Raw genomic sequence first — 20,257 nt, 5'->3', positions numbered from 1 at the left:
CTAGCCTGCCTCCCACGGCCCCTTCTCGTTCTTTCTCCCTGTGACCAGAGGCGTGTGGCACGTGGGGTCCTTCTCCCCCAGGCTGTGACTAGTCCATGGCTGTTGAGCTCATCTGTCTAGTGTTGAGGGTTCACCATCCCCATAACCATAGGCTGGGAATCCCCTTTTACTAAAGAGGTGAACAGGTGCTCGGCTCTAGGAGTGGGGCTACCCTGAGAGGGGCCAGGGCAGAGACTCAGAAGATATGCATTATGCTTCCAGGACGGAGCTACACTGAAAAGTAAAGTCCAAAGTTTACTACCATCTCTATTTTGCTTTGTAACAAGATAAAGATCTCAGAACTTTCAAATCCAATTACTGGCCCCCATGCAAGCTTCCACATCACTGCGGTTCCTAAACCCCTGCAAGATGAGTGTTTATTTTTACTATTATATTTTATTCTTTGGCTGCGCTGGGTCTTTGTTGCTGCGCACAGGCTTTCTCCGGTTGTGGCAAGGGTGGGGGTCTGCTCTCTAGTTGCAATGTTCAGGCTTCTCATCGTGGTGGCTTCTCTTGTGGAGAACAGGCTCTAGATGTTCGGGCTTCAGTAGTTGTGGCTTGTGGGCTAAAGAATGTGGACCCAGTAATTGTGGTATATGGGCATGTGGGATCTTCCTGGACCAGGGACCGAAGCTGGCAGGTGGATTCTTAACCACTGGACCACCAGGGAAGTCCAAGTTTTTATTATCTTTTAAAGTAAATATTTATATTCAACTACATCACACACATGCTCAGTTGCTGAGTCATGTCTGACTCTCATGACCCCAGGACTGTAGCCCCCGGCTCTTCTGTCTATTGGATTCTCCAGGCAAGAATACTGGAGTGGGTTGCCATTTCCTACTCCAGGGGATATTCCTGACCCAGGGATCAAACACGCATCTCCCGCATTGCAGGCAGTTTCTTTACCACTGAGCCACCAGGGAAGGATCAACAAATAGATCAGTGGAAAAGAATTAAGACACCAGAAACAAATCCTTACATTTAAAGCCAATTTATTTTGACCAAAGCAGCAAGGCAATTCAATAGGGGTAGGGAGGGGCAAGACAGCTTTCAATAAGCAGTGCTAGGACAACTGGATGTCCACCTGCAAAAGATCGCTGTGTGTTAGTCGCTGAGTCTTATCTGCCTCTTTGCGACCCTATGGGCTGTCAGACTCCTCTGTCCATGGGATTTTCCAGGCAAGAATACTGGAGTGGGTTGCCAGTTCCTTATCTAGGGGATCTTCCCGACCCAGGGATGGAACCTGCATCTCTTGCATCTCCCACATTGCAGGTAGGTTCTTTACCATCTGAACCATCAAGGGGGTAAAAGACCATAACCTCACATAAAACACAAAAATTAACTCAAGATGTATCATAGACATAGAAGAGCTGAAACCAGGAAACTTTAAAAGGAAAGCCTAGGTGGAAAATCTTTATGATTTTAAGCTAGGCAAAGATTTCTTACATACAACGCCAAAAGAATGATCCATAAAAGAAAAAAAAAAAGAGAGAAATGTACTTCTTCAAATTTAAAAACTTTTTGTACTTCAAAAGACACCATTAAGAAAATGAAAACACAAACCACAGATGGGAGAAATTATTTGCAAATCTAATAAGTACTTGTATCTACAAAACAAAATAACAACTCCATAAGACAAATAACTCAATTTAAAAGATGGGCAAAAGATCTGAATAGATATTTCACCAAAGAATATATTCAAATGACTGATAAGCACATGAGAATATGCTCAATAGCATTAGTCATTAGAGAAGGCAAATTAAACTTACAATGAGATACCCTCACACTCACTAGAATGCCTATAATGAAAAAGACAGATAATAACAAGTGTTGATGAGAATGTGGAGAAATTAGAAGCCTCATACATTATTGGCAGGAAGGTAAACAGTGTAGCCATTTTGGCAACAGTTTCTTTGAAAATTCAACATAAAGCTACTAAACAATCTAGCAATTCTACTCCTGAGTATCTACCCAAGAGAAACGAAAACATATGTTCACAGGAAGACTTGCATGTGAATGTTGATAGTGACATTATTCATAACAGATAAAAAGTATAAACATTTCAGGTGTCCATTGACTGGTGAGTGGATAAACCAAGAATCCATGGAACAGAATACTGCTGAACGATAAAGAGGGATAACTACTTGATGCAGGCTACGTGATGACAAGTGATCACAAACATGATGCTAAGTGAGACGAGCCAGATGTAAAAGACTACATATTGTATGATTACATTTATGAGCAAATCTATAAAGACAGAAAGTAGATTAGTAGTTGCCTGAGGCAATGGAGAGTGACTGCAAATGGCCTGAAAGAGCTGGGGAGGGGGCGGCGGCAATGAAAATACCCTAAAATTGGATTGTGGCGATTACAGAGCTCTGTAAATTTATTAAAAAATCACTGAAGTGTGCACTTAAAACAGGTGAATTTTACGGCATGTAAATCATACCTGAATAAAGCTGTTTTGTGCAAAAGGCTCTAGCCTCAGGCCTGGTGGCAGGTGTCCCCTGGTGCTTGCTGCTTCTCGCTAATCCTTCTCACTTTCTGGTCCTGGGATTTCACTTTCCTTCTGGAGTTTTAAGGAAGTTGTAGGTTCTGTTTTACCCAGGGTGGGAGGGTGCATCAGTTCTGACAGCCGCAGTACTGATCTTTGCTTTCTTGGGATTCTGGCATTTTCTGCTCCCTGAGGAGGGCTGTGTGTTCATCTCAGGGAAGCAAAAGGAAGAAACAAAAAACTGGCTTGGGGGAAGGATGGTCCAGCCTGGGTGTGAGCTCCACCTGACTCCTGCTGTCAGATCTGGTTCCCTCATCCCCACTCGAGGACACAGGACAGGTCAGGTGGGGATCACGCCACGACAGTGCCCTTCCTTCCTCTTTCTCTGATGAGCAGGGAGCCCCATTGTGGTCTCAGCCTCAGACCCTAATCTGGGGCCCTAAAGTGGAAGGAAGAGGCAGATATAGACATCACAGGACTCCTGGGACCAGTCTGGTTTGGAAAGAGGTGGATGGACACAAGGAATTCCCCATCACCCTACTGGGGCTTACCAGGTGGCTCAGTGGAAAAGAATCCCCCTACCAGGAGTTTCAAGAGTTTGATCCCTGGGTTGGGCAGATGCCCTGGAGTAGGAAATGGCAACCCACTCCAGTAGTCTTTCCTGGAAAATTCCACGGACAGAGAAGCCTTGTGGGCTACAGTCCATGGGGGTTTCAAAGGGTCGGACACGACTGAGCATGCGCACACCCACTACTTACTGTTGAGTTCCATGAACACAGGGACCTCACGGTCCTATTCCCTGCAGATTCCCAGTGTCTGGCCACGCTGGGACTCAATAAATATTTCTAACATAAATGAACAAAAGTGGAAAAGCACCTCCTGCAGTAAGAAATCACCTCCTTCTGACCGGTGGCCTTCATGCCCTCACTGACTGTCATCCCATCCCCAGGCAGGCGCAGGCCGGCACACATTTTGCAAGCCCTGTATATTGTACGTGCCTGATGAGCAGACTTGGTTGAGCCCAGAAAATCCTTTAATTACTGCCTCTACTTCTGGCTGGGTTCTGGGAAGGAACTAATTCGAGCAGCAATCACTCAACCTGAAATATTATGAATGTAATTTCATTATTTGGTCTGCTCCGGTCGCAGGCAGGGGGTTACAATAACTGGTTTGCCGAGTTCCTGCTGGAATGGTAATTAATTTCTCACCCACTGCTGTGGTGACAACCTGCAGACAACTCCTACCCTGGTGCCCCAGTCACTTGCCCCAGGCCGGGCCCTGGTCGTGTGTGTCCCACGCTGCTTGTGGCAGGTGTGACTGTCAGTGTGCACAACGAGCAGTCAGCCCCAAACTTCCGTGGGAAATGTCCCCTATGTGAGCTGCGAGCCCAAGGCACACACACACATACCTCTCGGCTGTGCACATATACACTCCTACACAGGATCGTGAACGGAGTCAGACATGCACACCCATGCACAGAGGTCTCTGTCCTTCACCAGAAGGTCTATGAACAAACCAGAATATGTCTGCAATGCATAGGAAAGAAGTGCGCCCCACTCATCAGCATGGCAGTATCTGCAGGCACCGAGGTTGGCCCTCCAACACCGTGTGTCTCAGCTCTGAGTGGCGGTCAGTTGTTGTTCAGTTGCTAAGTCGTGTCCAACTCTCTGTGATCCCATAACTGCAGCACACTAGGCTTCCCTGTCCTTCACTATCTCCCAGAGTTTGCTCAAATTCATGTCCATTGAATCAGCGATGCCATCCAACCATCATCCTCTGCCACCCCCTTCTCTTCTTGCCCTCAATCTTTCCCAGCATCGGGGTCTTTTCCAATGAGTCTGGTCTTTGCATCCAAAGTATTGGAGCTTCAGCTTCAGCAGCAGTCCTTCCAATGAATACTCAGGGTTGATTTCCTTTAAGATAGACTGGTTTGATCTGTGTCTTTGGGACCCAAACACCCAGGTTCTAGTTTAGGTACTATTAGTCAAGTTCCTCATTGTGTGAAAGTGAAAGCGAAGTCGTGTCCAACTCTGAGACCCCATTGACTGTAGCCCACCAAGCTCCTCTGTCCATGGGATTTTCCTGGAAAGAATACTGGAGTGGGTTGCCCTTTCCTTCTCCAGAGGATCTTCCTGACCCAGGGATCAAACCCGCGTCTCCTGCATTGTAGGCAGACACTTTACCATCTGAGCCACCCGGGAAGTCTCCTCGTTGTGAAAACTTGTACAACTGACTCTGTCTCTCTGGGCCTCAGTTTCCCTCACTGTTGTGAGGCTTCAGAGTAAGAATATTTATAAAGCAGGTCAGGTGCAGTGCCTGGCACACAGCAGGCGCCCAGCACCCATACCAACACACTGCTCACAGCACACTCCCAGGTGCCACCTCCCTGGGTGCTACCGGGACTCTCAGGGGCCACTCACAGCCCCAAGGCCGCTGCCCCTGACGTGGAGCCACTCCCTGACCCTTGACTCCCTGACACTTCTGCAGATCAATCATCTTCTGGGCGTCCCACCCCAGGTGCCATGCCTGAATGGTGAAGAGTGATCTGGTGGGGTACCTGCCCCCTAAGCTGGGTAGGGGCCCCTTGGGCTCCGGGGGGCCACCACTGATCAGCAGACACCTGGAAAAGTTCTGTCTGGGACTGGCTTGAAGGGAATCTTGCCAAGGCTGGAAAGAGTTAATGAGATCCTTGTCCGCCAAGGAGACCTACCACCTCTCTGTCCGGGGGGTGACGGTGGGGGTGGGTAGCACAAGGAAGGTGGGAGGGGGCAGGTCTCAGCCCCGAGGAGGTTGGGGTGGTGGACAGCCCCTCTCCTTCCAGCCCATCTGACCAACAGGAGGTGCCAAGTGTGACCAACTAACTCTGAAAACACTTTCTAAGATTTGAGCAGCCACTTACAAATCAGAAGAAATGACATAACTATATGTTACAGATGTCTTGCTTCCTTGAAAGAATAAAAAGGAAGATCTGGCTACCCTGGGCCCACATCCCACACAGAACTCTTGGCTGGAGCTGAGCAGCGGCCCTGCCCAAGGAGCCAGGAGCCATCTGCCCCCCTTCTCCCCCAACCCCACTCCCCATGGTCTCCCTGGCAGCTCTGTGCGGGTACATTTTCTGATGGGCCTGGTGACCTCACACTATTTTTACTGACATCCTCATCCCTTCCTCTTCCTTATCCCCCTCTGTCCCAGGCATGCCCAGACCCTGAGGGCAAGGGGTGGAAAGCACTCACAGATGCTTTAGCCTTTGGGGAGTTGGGGTAGGGATCCCAGACTCTTCCCAGGCTGCCTTTTCTTCCCAGGACCTATGCACATTGAGACATATAAGCAAAATGCCGTGAGGGGTTCACAGATGACCCCCTGGGTCCAACCCAGGTTGGGAACTCCCTGGGCTGAGAGTCACTGGATGGGGACTGGACCCTTGACCTGTTTTAAAGAAAGAAAAATAGTGCTAAGTTGTGTCTGACTCTTGTGACCCTATGGACTGTAGCCTGCCAGGCTCCTCTGTCCACAGGATTCTCCAGGCAAGAATACTGGAGTAGGTAGCCATTTCCTTCTCCAGGGGATCTTTCTGACCCAGGAATCGAACCCAGGTCTCCAGCATTGCAGGCAGATTCTTAACCAACTGAGCTATGTGGGACCTGCTTTGGGGCACCCAAGCTGGGGTGAGCGGGGAGCTTGGATGGGGCCAGCCTACTCTATAGGTGGTCAGTCTTCAGGACTTTTGAGGAGGGCTGGGAAACACTGTGGCCAGGCTGTAGGGCTCGGGGAGAAGCAGCCCCCAGTCTCCTGTCTGCACCCCAGACCAGGAGCATGGGAAGATCCCCCAGGGCGCCTCGCCTCTCTGTTGGGAGCCAATCAGCTGTGCAGGGGCATCGGAGCAGCAGCTGTTGAGGGCAATGGAACCCATTTAAGTTTGGCTGTGTTCCCCCATATAAAAAGAAAATTTGAAATGGGAGAATTGTCCACCAAGTTTTACCATGATCCAAGTTAAAACTGTCGGTTTCCCTGGTGGGTCAGATGGTAAAGAATCCACTTGCAATGTGGGAGACCCAAGTTTGATCCCTGGGTCGGGAAGATCCCCTGGTGAAGGGAATGGCAACCCACTCCAGTATTCTTGCCTGGGAAATCCCGTGGACAGAGGAACCTGGTGGACTACAGCGTCGGACATGACTGAGTAAATTTTCAAGTTAAAACTGTAGAGCCACAAATCCTGAGGGATAAGCTTTATAATGGAAACATCAGCAGATACATAACAATGAGCTTCTGACTCAGATGAGATCTGCCTGAGTCCCCAGCTTCCTGCAAAGATTTTGGGAAGGACACCCATAGTGGCCCTAAAGCCACATGAAATATGTCACCATAAATGGAAAGGCAGTTTATGTATACAGCCACCTGGCAGGCAGTTGGGGTTCAGGAGAGAGCCCCCACAGAGCCTGGCCCGAGGTACTCAGGTCTCAGCCCACACACAGAGCATCCCTGATGGGCCCGCTGCACCATGGACCCACGGAGGCTTCCAGAACCGTCCTCCAGCACTTCCGTTGTCATAACTACCACCGTGACCTTTTCCGGGTTGAAAAAAACAAAGAAACACAAGAGCCACCCGGTGTCATGGAGAAAGGCGACGATCATAGCAACAGCCCTTGTCCTTGGATCAGGTTCCGGCACAGAACCACCTCTGTGCTGCCCACGTTAGGAACCTAGGGCTTCTGGAAGGTCAGTGGGGCCTGGATAAGCATGTGCGAGGACCTGACCGGACCCTTCCCCATGCTGGCAGCAAAAGTTACTGTGTCCTGAGCCCCTCTCCCCACACCCCCTCCCACCGCCTTGAGACTGCAGACCAAGTGAGGCTGAGCAGGGAAACAAGCCAGGCACGAGGCCTCCCCTGGAGTCCTCTGCCTCGGGGACTGCGGTCTTGCCCTGCCCTCCTGCTCTTCCCGGCAGAGCTCTTGGGCTGAGCTGGCGGGGGGTGGGGGTGGGGGTTGGCTCTGATGGCAAGTCAGGTGACCCCACTGCCACTGAAGATGCCTGGTTGGTGAATGGGCACAGAGTGGGGGACGTGTGGGGTGCATGCCCCACTGCTGCCTGCCCAGGTGAGCTTACCGCGGCGACCCAGACCAAGTGTACTTCTGGGGCATCTCACACACAGATCTGGAGCCCCCCTCCTCCTCCCTGGGTCCCTCCTATTCATTCTGGGCGGGGCAGATGGGAAAGGGGTCAACCCACACCTGAGCCCCGCTCTGGGCCCACGATATAGTGACTCACACTGCCAGGGAATAGAGCCTGATTCACCTCCCAGGTGGGGGCCTGGGGGCCGCGGAACAATCAGCTGCTGTGGAGACACAACCTGAAACCTGGGCTTCCGGGGGAGGCTTGAGCCTCGGAACCTCCAGTCCAGCTCAGGTCGCTCAGCCCCGTCCAGCTCCACCTAGACTGGGACACAAAGGGAGACCCAGTTTCCCAGCTGCACTGTAATTTCAGAAGGGGTCTTTGTGTGGGCTCTGTTAACCAAGAAGCCAGAGAAGCCCTGGGGTTTGGGCAGGGAGGCAGGCTGCCAAAGAAATCTGCTGCGTGTCGGCAAGAAATGCCCTTTGAGAAGATGGCAGAAAGACATCAGAAAGTGTAACAACTGCTGACCGTGCCATTAACGAGCGGCAACGGGCGAGGAGTACAAAGTGAGCCTAGGAAGGCCTTTGCAAGCAGGCAAAGCTGCGTTTGAATCTGGGTTCTGCCACTCTAGCTGTGGGACTTTGGGCAACTGACCTTACCTCTCTGAATCTAAGTTCAGGACAATGATGCCTGCATCTCACTGGGTGAAGAGAGATAAAGCAAAGGCACCCGAGACAGTGCCTGGCGCCAATAAACGATAACTATTACTAGGTTTCAGGCACACTGAAGCTTAATTACATTGTCTCATTTAAAAAATTATCATCGTACATGAATGTAGAGCTCTGTGGTTTTCAAAGCCATCTTTGTCCATTACTTCATTAGAGGCTCACGGTGATCCTGTATTCTATTTTTAGCATTTTACTTTAGTTCCTTTAAAACATAAGTCTTGCTCTTATTGGATACGATTGCCCCAATTTTCCGTTCCGCTCTCCTTCTTAATTTCCCCACCCCGAGGAACCTTTAGCATAACAATGCTGGGACCATTTTCTATTAATATCAATTTTCAGATTACAGTGATAAGATGTCTGTTTCCTAATTTAATTAGGTGATTCCTGTATTTAGTTCCTACACACTCATTATTTTTCATTTAGCGTATTCTAAATGCACCAAAGAAAAAGTGAGGCTCTGGCTGGTAGACCTCCAGGGTGTCTTCTGCAGTGGGGAGGGAGGAACCCAGGAAACGGGGCCACATCAGAGAGGCAGATGCCAGGGGGCTGGGGGCTGGGGCGGTGTCTCAGGAGAGGGGATGTGCCGGGGCAGAGAAAGTCCTACTGCAGAGGGTGTCATGGTGGGCACCCCTGAGGGAGGGCTAGGGTCTTTCACAAAGCTCCCCCCAAAAACAGACTTCAAAGAAGTCTCCAAAACCAGCACCCCCAGGGCCCACCAAATCCCCTGGGCTCCTGTGCCAACACTTGAAGGCCACGTGATCTGCTTTTAAAAGAAAAAAATGTATTTATTTGGCTGTGTTGGGTCTTGGTTTCAGCATGAGGGATCTTGGTTGCATCACGCAAGATCTTTTGTTACAGAGCACGGACTCTATAGTTGCCTCCTCCGTGCTCTAGAGCACTCGGGCTCAGTAGCTGTGGCTCGGCCTCAGTGGCTCCATGGCATGTGAGATCAGTTCCCTGACCAGGGACTGAACCGTGTCCCCTGCATTGCAAGGCAGAGTCTTAACCACTGGACCACCAGCGAAGTCCCTTGAGGGCTATGTGTTCGGACATGTCCCCCTCCCCTCTCTGGCTCTCACTATCTGATTGCTATGCAGGTCCCATGTCTGCCCCTCCATCAGTACGATTCTCTGCACAACTCCAGGGGGCGCCCTTCACGCCATAGTTTAAATCAACTCTACCCTGGAATCAGCAGAGTACAGTGTGAGTGGCGCCCCCAAAGTGTGCAGGCCCTGCCTCAATGCTCCCACTCCATCAAGGAGGGGCTCAGCCATCATGCCATGGGCTCTGTTCACCCCTGGTCCCCAACCCTCCAACTATCCACACTGACCCCACCAGTTTTCTTCCCTCTGCCAGCACAGTGATAGCTGGGCTGACCTTGCTCATCGCCCAACCTGTGGCACCAGAAGGAACCCCCACTAAAGCCACTGGAGTTGAGCAAAGGGGGACAGGAAGCCCCAGGAAGGAGCTTGGAAGGAGTACTGCTACAAGCATCCTGGCCCACAGTCTTGACTTTGAGAACCCAGTGCATTCTCTGTCACGGGGCAGGCCCTCCAGAGAACTGAAAACTCAGTTACCCAGCATTAATTTTTCTTTTGGTTTTGCGTGTATGTGTGCTAAGTCACTTCAATTGCATCTGACTCTGTGCAACCTTATGGACTGTAGCCTGCCAGGCTCCTCTGTCCACGGGATTTTCCAGGCAAGATTTCATTTCCTCCTGCAGGAGGTCTTCCCAACCCAGGGATTGAACCCACATCTCTGATGTCTCCTGCAGTGGCAGGCAGGTTCTTTACCACTAGTGCCACCTGCGAAGCCCTTCTTTTTGTTTTTACCTAGAAATAATTTCTCTTCGCTGTGGTCACAGAATCCTGGGCGGCATTTGGTGAAGAGAGTTTGAACACACATGCTTGCAGGTGCGTTGTTTAGAAACACTGGGTTCTGAGAGTCCCAGTCGTGCTGATTTTGCAATGATATATTGCCAGCTACTTAACAGGATGGATCACTGCAATTACATGTCACTTCTGATATTCACAGTCACAACAAGGAGGTGTCAGCTTTGCAAGGGTTGTAGGAAATATATATGATGTTCCGCAATGCCGTTAGGAAAGGGTTTTAGGAGACAGACTCAAGAGGATTCCAATAAAACCCACCTGCCTAGGCAAAGCAGACAGCGCCATGGAAACTGGAGGGGCTGGTTCCCCTGGCCGGGGAGAGAGTGTGGGCATAGGCACCCAGGCTCCCGAGGCTGCCCATCCTCCAGCAGTGGAGAGGGGGCAGGACGGCCACACCACTTCTGGTTATTCCATCACCCTCACATGGGTGAGCTGTTGAGAGCGACTCAGCAGTTACTCTTATGGCCTTTGGCCTGGTGGCGTCTCAGGGTTCAAAGGGTCACACCGGAACAAAGGCAGTCGCTGTAGGAGCAGGACAAACCCTCTGAGATTGTTCTGTAGCCTTCAGAGTTGGCATGGGCAGTAACCATGGAACCAACAGTGAGAGCCACACTTTCCCTGGCCAACAGAGTCCTGCTCCAGGGAACCAAAGGAGAAGTTGTGTCAATTTCTGAGCCAATTCTGGCTCTGTCAGTTTCTATGAGATATAGGGCACCATACTCAGCATCTGTCAATCCTAAAGGAAATCAACCCTGAATACTCATTGGGAGGACTGATGCTGAAGCTGAAGCTCCAATACTTTGGCCACCTGATGTGAAGAGCTGACTCCTTGGAAAAGACCCTGATGCTGGGAAAGACTGAGGGTAGGAAAAGGGGGCGATAGAGGATAAGATGGTTAGATGGCATCACTGACTCAATGGACATGAATTTGAGCAAGCTCAGGGAGATAGGGAAGGAGAGAGAAGCCTGGTGTGCTGAAGTTCATGGGGTTGCAAAAAGTTGGACATGAGTGAGTGACTGAACAACACTTAACGTGAACTGTGGAGAGACACCCCCGACTCTGAGCCTTGCCCAAGTCCACTTCACTGCTGATGCTGGAGCTCAGCGTCTTGTCACCTCTTGTGCCCTGGAGAAGGCAATCAAGCAAGCCACAGCTCCCCTCCTCCAGGAAGCCCTCCTGACTCCTCCGGTCAGGACTCTGCCCTCGGGTGTGTGACAGCGAAGGAGTGAGTGTGTGACCTGTGTGAAAGGAGACGCAGCGGAGGAGGAGTGGGGCAGGGCGGGAGCGTCTCTCACCTGTTCCTGTGGGTCTGCAGCCCTGGGTGGAGGAGACACAGGGCAACTCCACAACCCTGCCTAGCACCTCAGAGGCCATCTGCCCAAAATAGAACACATGGTCTCTACTCCCTTCCCCCAACCACTCCCTGTCTGGAGTGCCTCCCTTGATGGGTGGCACCCCAACTCCCCTCTACCAATGCCAGAAACCCTGAGCCAGGGTCACCTTGAAACCCTGACACTGCCCTCCTCAGCCTCCCAGCCACGTGGTTGCTAACTCTGCCCTGACCCTAAGATGCCCCTGAACCACCCTCTCCTATCCCTGCTTGCCTGCCCCAGGCCTCACCCTCTCTTCTGTCCCCACTCCACCCCTCCCAGCCACTCTCCGTGTGCCTGAGGTCTCTTCCTCTGCTCCTGTCCACAGCTTCAGGACATGCAGTCACTGGAGGGGACTCTCTGACTGCTGCTGCACCCTCAGACTCCCCAGGGCTCCCCGACTGAGCCTGCAGCAAAGGCTTGCGCCCCTGTAACACTCCAAGGGCTCACGGGAACCGGGGCCTGCCTGAGTCTTCAGCTGTGAGTCTGGGTCTTTAGGTCTCACGCCAGCCCCTGATGGAGCTCTTCCCATGCATATTTCTCATGTGTCCTTGATCCATACTCTGCTCTGGGCCCAGACAGGTCAGACTGAGTGAGCATCACTGGTGTTGAGAAGGCAGGAGGTGCTGCGGGCAACAGTTGGCTCCCTACAGATGAATCCCAGCAGGGCTCGTAACCTCTCTTACCTTAGGAGTCTTGTCTGTCAAATGGTGTAATGGTATTTAACTCAAGGGGTTCCAAAGGTATTAAATGGGCACTAAATACATGTCAAATGTGTGTCTTAGTGCTGGGCACACAGTGGGCAACTGGGAGCATTAGCCCCCATCAATGTTGTCTGTGTCCACTCTGTAAGTCTTGGGACCTCATTTATTGTAAGAATTACATGTACTACAAGCTGACGCTCCAATCCTTTGGCCATCTGATACAAAGAGCCGACTCACTGGAAAAGACTCTGATACTGGGGAAGACTGAAGGCAAAAGGAGAAGCGGGCAGCAGAGGATGAGATGGTTGGATGGTTGGATCACTGACTCAATGGACGTGAATTTGAGCAACCTCCAAAAGATAGTAAAGGATAGGGAAACCTGGTGTGCTGCAGTTCATGGGGTGGCAAAGGGTCGTACAGGACTTAGTGACTGAACACACACACAAACATGTAAAGGGGGACTTCCCTGGTGGTCCAGTGGTTAAGACTCCACACTCCCAAAGGGCATGGGTTCGATCCCTGACCAGGTCAGGGAACTAAGATCCTGCATGCTGGGTGGCACAGCCAAAGAGGAAAAATAAAACCACATAAAGGGCTTTGCACAAGACCTGGCATGTGGTAAACTTTTGCTATTATCTATTATTATCCCATCCCTGGATGCCCTGGAAGTAATACCCTGGGGCTGGTTATGGACTGAGTCATCAGAGACTGTCTGCACTCGGGGCCCCCTGGGCCATCCCTGTGGCTGCCTTTCTGCCTGAGCATCCCAGCACTGCCCTCAGTCTCCGGCATCCCCACCCACAGTTCCACGGCTTTGGGAAAGCAAACGGCCACTTCACTAAAACGTGGGGGTGGCCTGCTTTAATAAAAATCCACTCTACAAAAACCAAGCATTAAAAAAAATAATAATCCACTCTACAAAAACCAAGCATTAAAAAAAAAAACTATCTCTAGTGTGCTAGCAATAGAATCTGTATCATAAGGTCACATTTTTGAAAACATATCAACAAATAAGCCAATCCATGCACTGTTCACTTTGGCTTCACGGGTCACTAACAATGTCTCACCTCACCCCATTAAAACAAAATCCATCCCACTTAAAAGAATGAAGAAGAAATGGTACAATTAGAACATCACAGGGGAGGGATTTGGGGGAGAGATGAAGCCGGAGGCTGGGGTTAGCAGATGTAAGCTTTTACATGCAGAATGGATAAACAATGAGGTCCTACTGCATAGTACAGAGAACTATATTCAGGATCCTATGACAAACCGTAATGGAAAAGAATATGCAACAAAAGAAGGTATATGTTTATATAACTGAATCATTTACAGTAATTAATACAACACGGCAAATCAACTATACTTCATTTTAAAAAATAAATTAAAAAGAGAACATTGACGTGTGCAGCCTCGATTGGATGGTCTAGACCAGGGGGGCTCCAACCTCTGGGCCACTGATCAGTTTCAGTCTGTGGCCTGTTAGGAACCAGAACGTACGGCAGGAGGTAAGGGGCGGGAGACAGAGCAAAACTGCATCTGTATTTACAGCTGCTTCTCATTACTGCCCGAGCTCCGCCTCCTATCAGATCAGTGAGGCCTGAAGCATCGCGAAACCATCCCCCTGCCGCTGTCTGTGGAAACATTGTCTTCCGTGAAACTGGTCACTGATGCCACTGCGCAGGCAGAGCGCGTGCGTGCTGAGTCACTCAGTCGTGTCTGACTCTTTGCGATCCCATGGGCTGTGGCCTGCCAGGCTCCTCTGTCCATGGAATTTTCCAGGAAAGAATACTGGAGTGGGGTGCCATTTCCTACTCTGGGAGATCTTCCAGATCCAGGAATCAAACCTGCGTCTCCTGAGTCTCTGGCATTAGCAGGCGAATCCTTTACCACTGAGCCACTTAGGAAGCCACAGGGTCAGTGGCTAACCAATAGCTCAAAGCTGGGCAGATGTACTCCTCCCCACAGAAGAACACAGGGCCACATATGAATTCTTGCCAAAAAAGGGAAAACAAACCTACCTCTGATCAACTGCTAAATATACTTAATTTACAGGGAGTACAAGGGGCAGAAGGCTGTGTTGCGCTATACCAAACAGGCACAATCAGCAAAAACCCCAACTGTGGGAGACTTACAGGACCTGTGACCCAGTTTCCTCCAATGAATAGCAAGGGGGAAATAAAGGCAAGCAGGACATCTTAGAGACTGAGAGGGGCTTAAACGACTCGCCCACCAGTTGTAACGAGTGAGCCTTATCCAGATCCTGACAAAACAAATGGGAAATAAAGGTATTTATCACATTTGCGGGATGACTAGAAATGTGAACACTGGACATTTGATGAGATTAAACAATTGTTGAATGTTTAAAAAAAAGAGTTCTTATCTTTTAAACTAAGAAATACATTGAAATATATATGGCTTTATGGTTATGCAGGGAAGCGGGGGGGGGATAAATTGGGATTGACATATACACACTGCTATACATAAAAGAGATAATTAATAAGGACCTACTGTGTAGCACAGGGAACTCTATTCAATACTCTGTAATGACTTACATGGGAAGAGAATCTAAGGAGTGGATGTAGCTATATGTATAATTCATTCACTTGCTGTCCAGTAGAAACTAACAACACTGTAAATCAACTATATGCCAATAAAAATTTTTTTTAAAAAGAAATATTTAGGGGACGTCCCTGGTGGTACAATGGATAAGAATCCCCCCTGCCAATGGAGGGGACACAGGATCCCTGGTCCAGATGATTCCACATGCTGTGGAGCAACCAAGCCTGAGAGTCAGAACTACTGAAACCCATGGTCCTACAACACGTGCTCCGCAACAAGAGAAGCCACAGCAGGAAGAAGTTCCCACACCACAACTGGAAAAAGCCTGCAAGCAGCAACAAAGACCCAGTGCAGCCAAACTAAACCAAGACATTTTTTAAAAAAGAAATATTTATGACTGAACTGATTGGCCCTAGTATATATACTTTGAAAAGAGAGAAGTGTATGGGGCTGTGGATGGGGCCCTGTTGAGGCTGTTGGGTGCTCGGGACGTGGGGTTCACTGCACTATTCTAATCTACTTCTCTACATGTCCGCAGCTCTCCATAATACAAAGTTCTGCTTTGTATTAAGACATGTATATAAAGACAGGCCACTCATAACACACACGTGGAGAGTGCCCTCTGCACCTCCAGAGCCAGCATGTTGGGATGTGTTATTCCCAGTTCTGATTGGCTCTCTTCCACTTTGGGAAGGGGCAAGAGGAATCTCCTGGGTCAAGATGTGAGTTTCCGGAGGCCTCAGGGCCTAGCAATATTGGAGATACAAAAACAGTAGGATAGGTAGGTTCTCTGATACCAAAGAACACCTAATCTTAGAACGAAGGTAGGTTAACCAGCAGTGATTTATGTTCCAAAAGGTTTGACCTAAAATATAGCAAACATTTTGGAAAATATCGCTTGGTTTACAAAAGTTGGCAATCCCACAGGATTGCATCTAATGTACAAAGCAGGTGAGATTTGCTGACTGGTCTCTGAGAAGTTCAGGTGCTTTTAAGAGCATGGGAGAAATCTGAAGGACACGCCAACCCCAACGGACCACAAACAGCTAATGACTGTCTGCCTTTTCAAGCTTGTTTCTGCATCTTCACCCGACCACCCTCCCCCTCCCACCTTGGCCAACGCCACCAACAGCGGATCCCAGACACTCCATTCCCAGGAAAGTTTCTGCTGCTGGAAAAAACCCCAGAAGAGCCTGTGGGGAATGTCTTCCGTAGATGCCCCCACCGCCTTGCCCAATCTGGATGGCAGGGCAGCCTCCCACATCTACATCTCCCAGGACTGAAATTCTGACTTGTCCAGGACTCTTGGGGCCAAACCACCCATGCAGCTGGATACATACACTTTGTAAGCACTGGTTTCCAACAGATAAATGTAATCAAGGTTTATGTGCACAGAGAAGACAACAGGATGGGATTGTTTCACTTGAAAGATCAGAAGAAAATTGTAACTAATGTTGTGGAAAATTACTTTGATATTGCTTTCTTGGTACCGAATCACAATTAGGCTGCCGTGAGAAGTACAGGGGAAGAATAAATGAATAGTAACAAATCAACACAAACAGCCTGTGTCAGGAACACTTTGCTCAGGGAGAGTAACGTAAGCATTACTTAAAGTTTTATGACTGTGTTTGAGATGATTTACGTAGAACGTACAGGTTCTACGTCCAGGTGGTCCGGCTCCATTTACAGCCAGAAGAAGGGAGCTCAAAACCCAAGCGTGCTCCTCACCTGGGTCTGCCAGGTCCTCGCCATCCCCGGCTGCAGGGGGAGGCTCGCCTCCGCTTTCTGCCATCCAGTCTGCCAGTCTACCCACCCCAGAAACCCTCACTGTCCGCTGGGTCCCCACTCCACCAGTAATCGAGGTAATCCACACGTGTGTGCACCGCAATAGCTGTGCAAGGCCATGCCAGCTGGCAGGGACAGGAATCCACGACACAAGAGCCAAGGTCTCTGGGTTGTCAGCTGCTGCGGCACGGCAGGGCATGTGTCGCGGTCACCAGGCAGCGACCCCACTCAGGACTATCACACCGGTCCCCAGAAGGCACCATGGATGGGCACGCGGCCCCATCCACACCACAGACACACTCGGGTCTTCTCTCCCAGGCTTGTCCCACAGAAAGCAGACACAGAACATGAGGACCCTCTGCCCACGTGTGCCCCAAGCGCGCACACACACAGCAAGACGTGCAGAGGACACACAGCGCTGTGATCCCCAAGCCGCGTCCGAGAGGCCTCTGTCGGGAGCTCGCTCCCGCTCATACAACACGCAACTGCGGAGAACAACTCTGAGTGCTCTGGGCGGCGCGGCCTGTGCAGCTAGGCGCCGCTCACACACGCCGGCCACGCTGGGGCCCACGTGAGGCTGCAGAGTCTCCACAGAGGGACCGGTTCAGTCACGGGTCTCTGCTTCCGCAGCTAGGAAGCAGCCAGACTCATCTTTGACAGCCACCTCCGTGGAGGGTCCGGCCCAAGCGTGAGTCAGCACCAGTGACTCACCGCCGGCTCCAGGGGGTGCGCCTAGCGCTGGGCTGCCTCTCGCTGACGCTTAGGGATGAGCAGAGTGACTCTCCAGCCTTTCCCGCCAGGGCCTCCAACAGCAGCTGCCAGGCCCAGCTCTGGCCTCCTGCTTCTTCTGCCTTTCCACGTGGCACCTACGGGCCCCCAGCCCGAGCTCAGCGTGGATGCAGGCTGCCCTGAGCATGTGAGCCGAGGCGGGCCCTGGGCCCTCCCCACTCAGGGCCAGGGACCCCCTAACACTGTGTCCCACACTCCTGGGCTGTGGGCTGTAGGCAGAGATGGTGCGGGGGATCCCTCTGCCTAAACCTCCAGCCTCCACGCCCCTTTCCTTCTGTCCATGTCCGGGAGCCCAGGGGTGTCCAGCCATCAAGGACCCTCCCCTAACAAGGCCTCTGGGACCTCTGTTGTAAACACAGGTGCTTGGCCTGGCAACCTCACGTGATGCCAATGATTCCTGGCCTTGGCCCTCCAGGTCGGCCATGCTCTCTGGGGCGCGGCCACCTCCCAGTCAGAGGGGCCTTGCCTGAGCGTCCCTCTCCACCTTCTGTCCACCCTGAGGCTCCGGGACCATCCTTCCTGCTCTCCCCTCACTGCCATCCCCACCTCTGCGAGTCCAGTGGGCTGGGAGGCAGCAGGTGGGGAGGCCAGCAGGAGGCTCTTCAGCTTTACAAAACCGGGAGGCACCAAGGCACCCCAACTTCCTCGCCCAGGCTGGAGAGGCTGAATCCGAGAGGTCCCCAGCGCTGGGCAGACAATCAGAGTCCCATTGGGGAGGCCTGTGCTCAGGGAGAAGTCACTTGTCCTCTGATATCCCAGACCATGTGGGAGAGGACCTGAGAGGCGGTGGGACCCTGAAATCTGAGTTTCACCAGAGGCAACGATCAGATGAGAGAGGGGCAGCCTGGCCATCCTTCCCAAGAGGAGTGCACCGGCCAGAGGTCAGAGGCCAGAACCCTGTGGCTGGTGGCCTGACTGCAGATATAGTGCTCCCACACTGCGGCTGGTGACTGGAACCCCTGCCTTGGCCCTGGGGCAGCACGGAGGCCTGCACCTCGGGCGGGAGAGCCGGGTCAGGCAGGCGGTGGGGCCGAGCGCGAGGGCTCACCTGGCGCCTGGTGGGGGGCGAGCTCCGTGGGGTCCTGCAGGCTGATGAAGAGGAGGAGTCCTGCAGCTCCGAACAGCAGGATGGACGAGAACATGCAAGCCAGTCGCATCGTTCCTGCTCGCGGGGACATCCGGGGCTCGCTCCGGGGTCACCTCTTGGGTGCGGGAGGCGCGTTCTTCCCTCATTGTCCACACCGGGCGTCCATCAGGCCAGGTCTACGGAGCAGTGGGGGAGAAAGACGGCCCATCACTGAGGCCCAGGGTCCTGGCCACTGCTCGTGACCAAGCGGAGTCCCTGGACCACTCCACCCTTACTCACACTTGGGCTTCTCAAGCCCAAGGAGGTAAAGGCTGGTCATCACCTGTGGCCGAGACACCAGCTTCCTGCCAGGGTCTCCTGTATCTGGACCTTTAGAAAAGCCACGGAGAGTGATACTCCCCAGCTCCCGCCCAGGGGGGACCCTGGTGGGGACCCCTATCACCCACAGCCAGAAGACAGCGGCCACCCCCTGCACTGTTCAGGCAGAAATCTTGGTCCCTGTGGCCCACAGCTGGCCCAGCAGAAACAGAAGCTCTTGGGTCTGTCTCTGCCTTTGCTCCCGTCTACAGGATGCTGGGGACAAGGGTCTCCATAGAACCAGCAGCTTTGAGAAGGCCCAGGCCCAGAGATGTCAGGGACTGAGTGACTCACCACTGTTCCAGCCAGACCTGTCCCTGCCCCTGACAGATGGAAGGATGAGCTGGGTAGAATCAAAGCCCTGCTGGATAGTCGCACCAATAGGGGCTGAAGTTCCAGCCAGGTCATGGTCATCCCAGCTCTCAAAGAGGTCTGGAGCTGAGATGGCGTGGCCAGACCCAGATCTGACAGATCCCAGGCTCAGAGGCTGTGTCCCTGCAGATGGACACCTGCTGCTCCGGCCACTGCAGACCCAGGCCATGCCCGTGTTGCTTGCCCCCACCCTCATTCCCCTTGAAGTAGAAGAAATGCCTGCCAAATATCCCAATACCAACTAGTGACATCAGTTAGATCAGGCTATGGGTCAAGACGGGGGTACCCTGGGACTTCCCTGGTGGTCCAGTGGTTAGGATTTCGATCATCCACAGTAGGGGGCATGGGTTCAGTCCCTGGTCAGGAAAACTAGGATACCGTATGCCATGTGGTGTGGCTGAAAGAAAAAGATGACAGCCCCCCAAGGCCATCTGCCTAAAGGAAAGATGTAAGTTCCTGCAGTGGGGGTAGGCTGGGGGTGGGCTGGGGATGTGGCAGGGTGGTTCAAGCAAGCTATCACTTTTTCCCCTTATCTTCACCCGATCCTGCCTACCTGGGTCCAGGGACACCATCCTCTTTCCACCTAAGGAGTCCTTTGGGAACATGCCCCTGCCTGGCACAGGGCAGTGCCCGAGGAAGGCTGAGGCCAGGTGGGCAGTCCCCAGTAACCCCTGAGACACAGCAGGGTGCTGATCAGGCCCCAGACCAGATGTGCCACTCAGCACAAGGAGGGTCCCTGCTTGGAGTCTCCTTGGCTTGACATTCTGAACAGAGAACCCATCTCTGACCCGGCACCTAGGTTCTGGGGGAGGAAACCCCAGCTTTTGTCCCTCTGTATCCAACCTGAAGGTGGGGCACGAGGCAGGAAGTGATAACCAGAGAAACCCCACCCTCCCTTGCCCAAACACACATGCCCAAGGACTAGACAGTTCTCAGCAAGGCTCTGAGGCTGAGAGTTAAATTGCAGGTTT

General features: G+C 51.9%; 1 protein-coding gene across 2 annotated transcripts in view; it reads right to left on the bottom strand.

Moving 5' to 3' along the window:
• Positions 1 to 20,257, bottom strand: part of CHST8 (carbohydrate sulfotransferase 8) — a 141,631-nt gene that overhangs the window by 53,615 nt on the left and 67,759 nt on the right. For both annotated transcript variants that reach the window (XM_043899088.1, XM_043899089.1), the window contains exon 2: positions 18,519 to 18,733. In XM_043899088.1, the coding sequence (XP_043755023.1) occupies positions 18,519 to 18,648 (130 nt within the window). In that variant the 5' untranslated portion in view covers positions 18,649 to 18,733. The remainder of the gene's footprint in view (positions 1 to 18,518; positions 18,734 to 20,257) is intronic.

The sequence above is a fragment of the Cervus elaphus genome, chromosome 4 (genome assembly GCF_910594005.1).
Source record: "Cervus elaphus chromosome 4, mCerEla1.1, whole genome shotgun sequence".
Classification (NCBI taxonomy): domain Eukaryota; kingdom Metazoa; phylum Chordata; class Mammalia; order Artiodactyla; family Cervidae; genus Cervus; species Cervus elaphus.
Note: the sequence above shows the minus strand (reverse complement) of the source record. Positions and strands in the feature narration are given on the sequence as shown.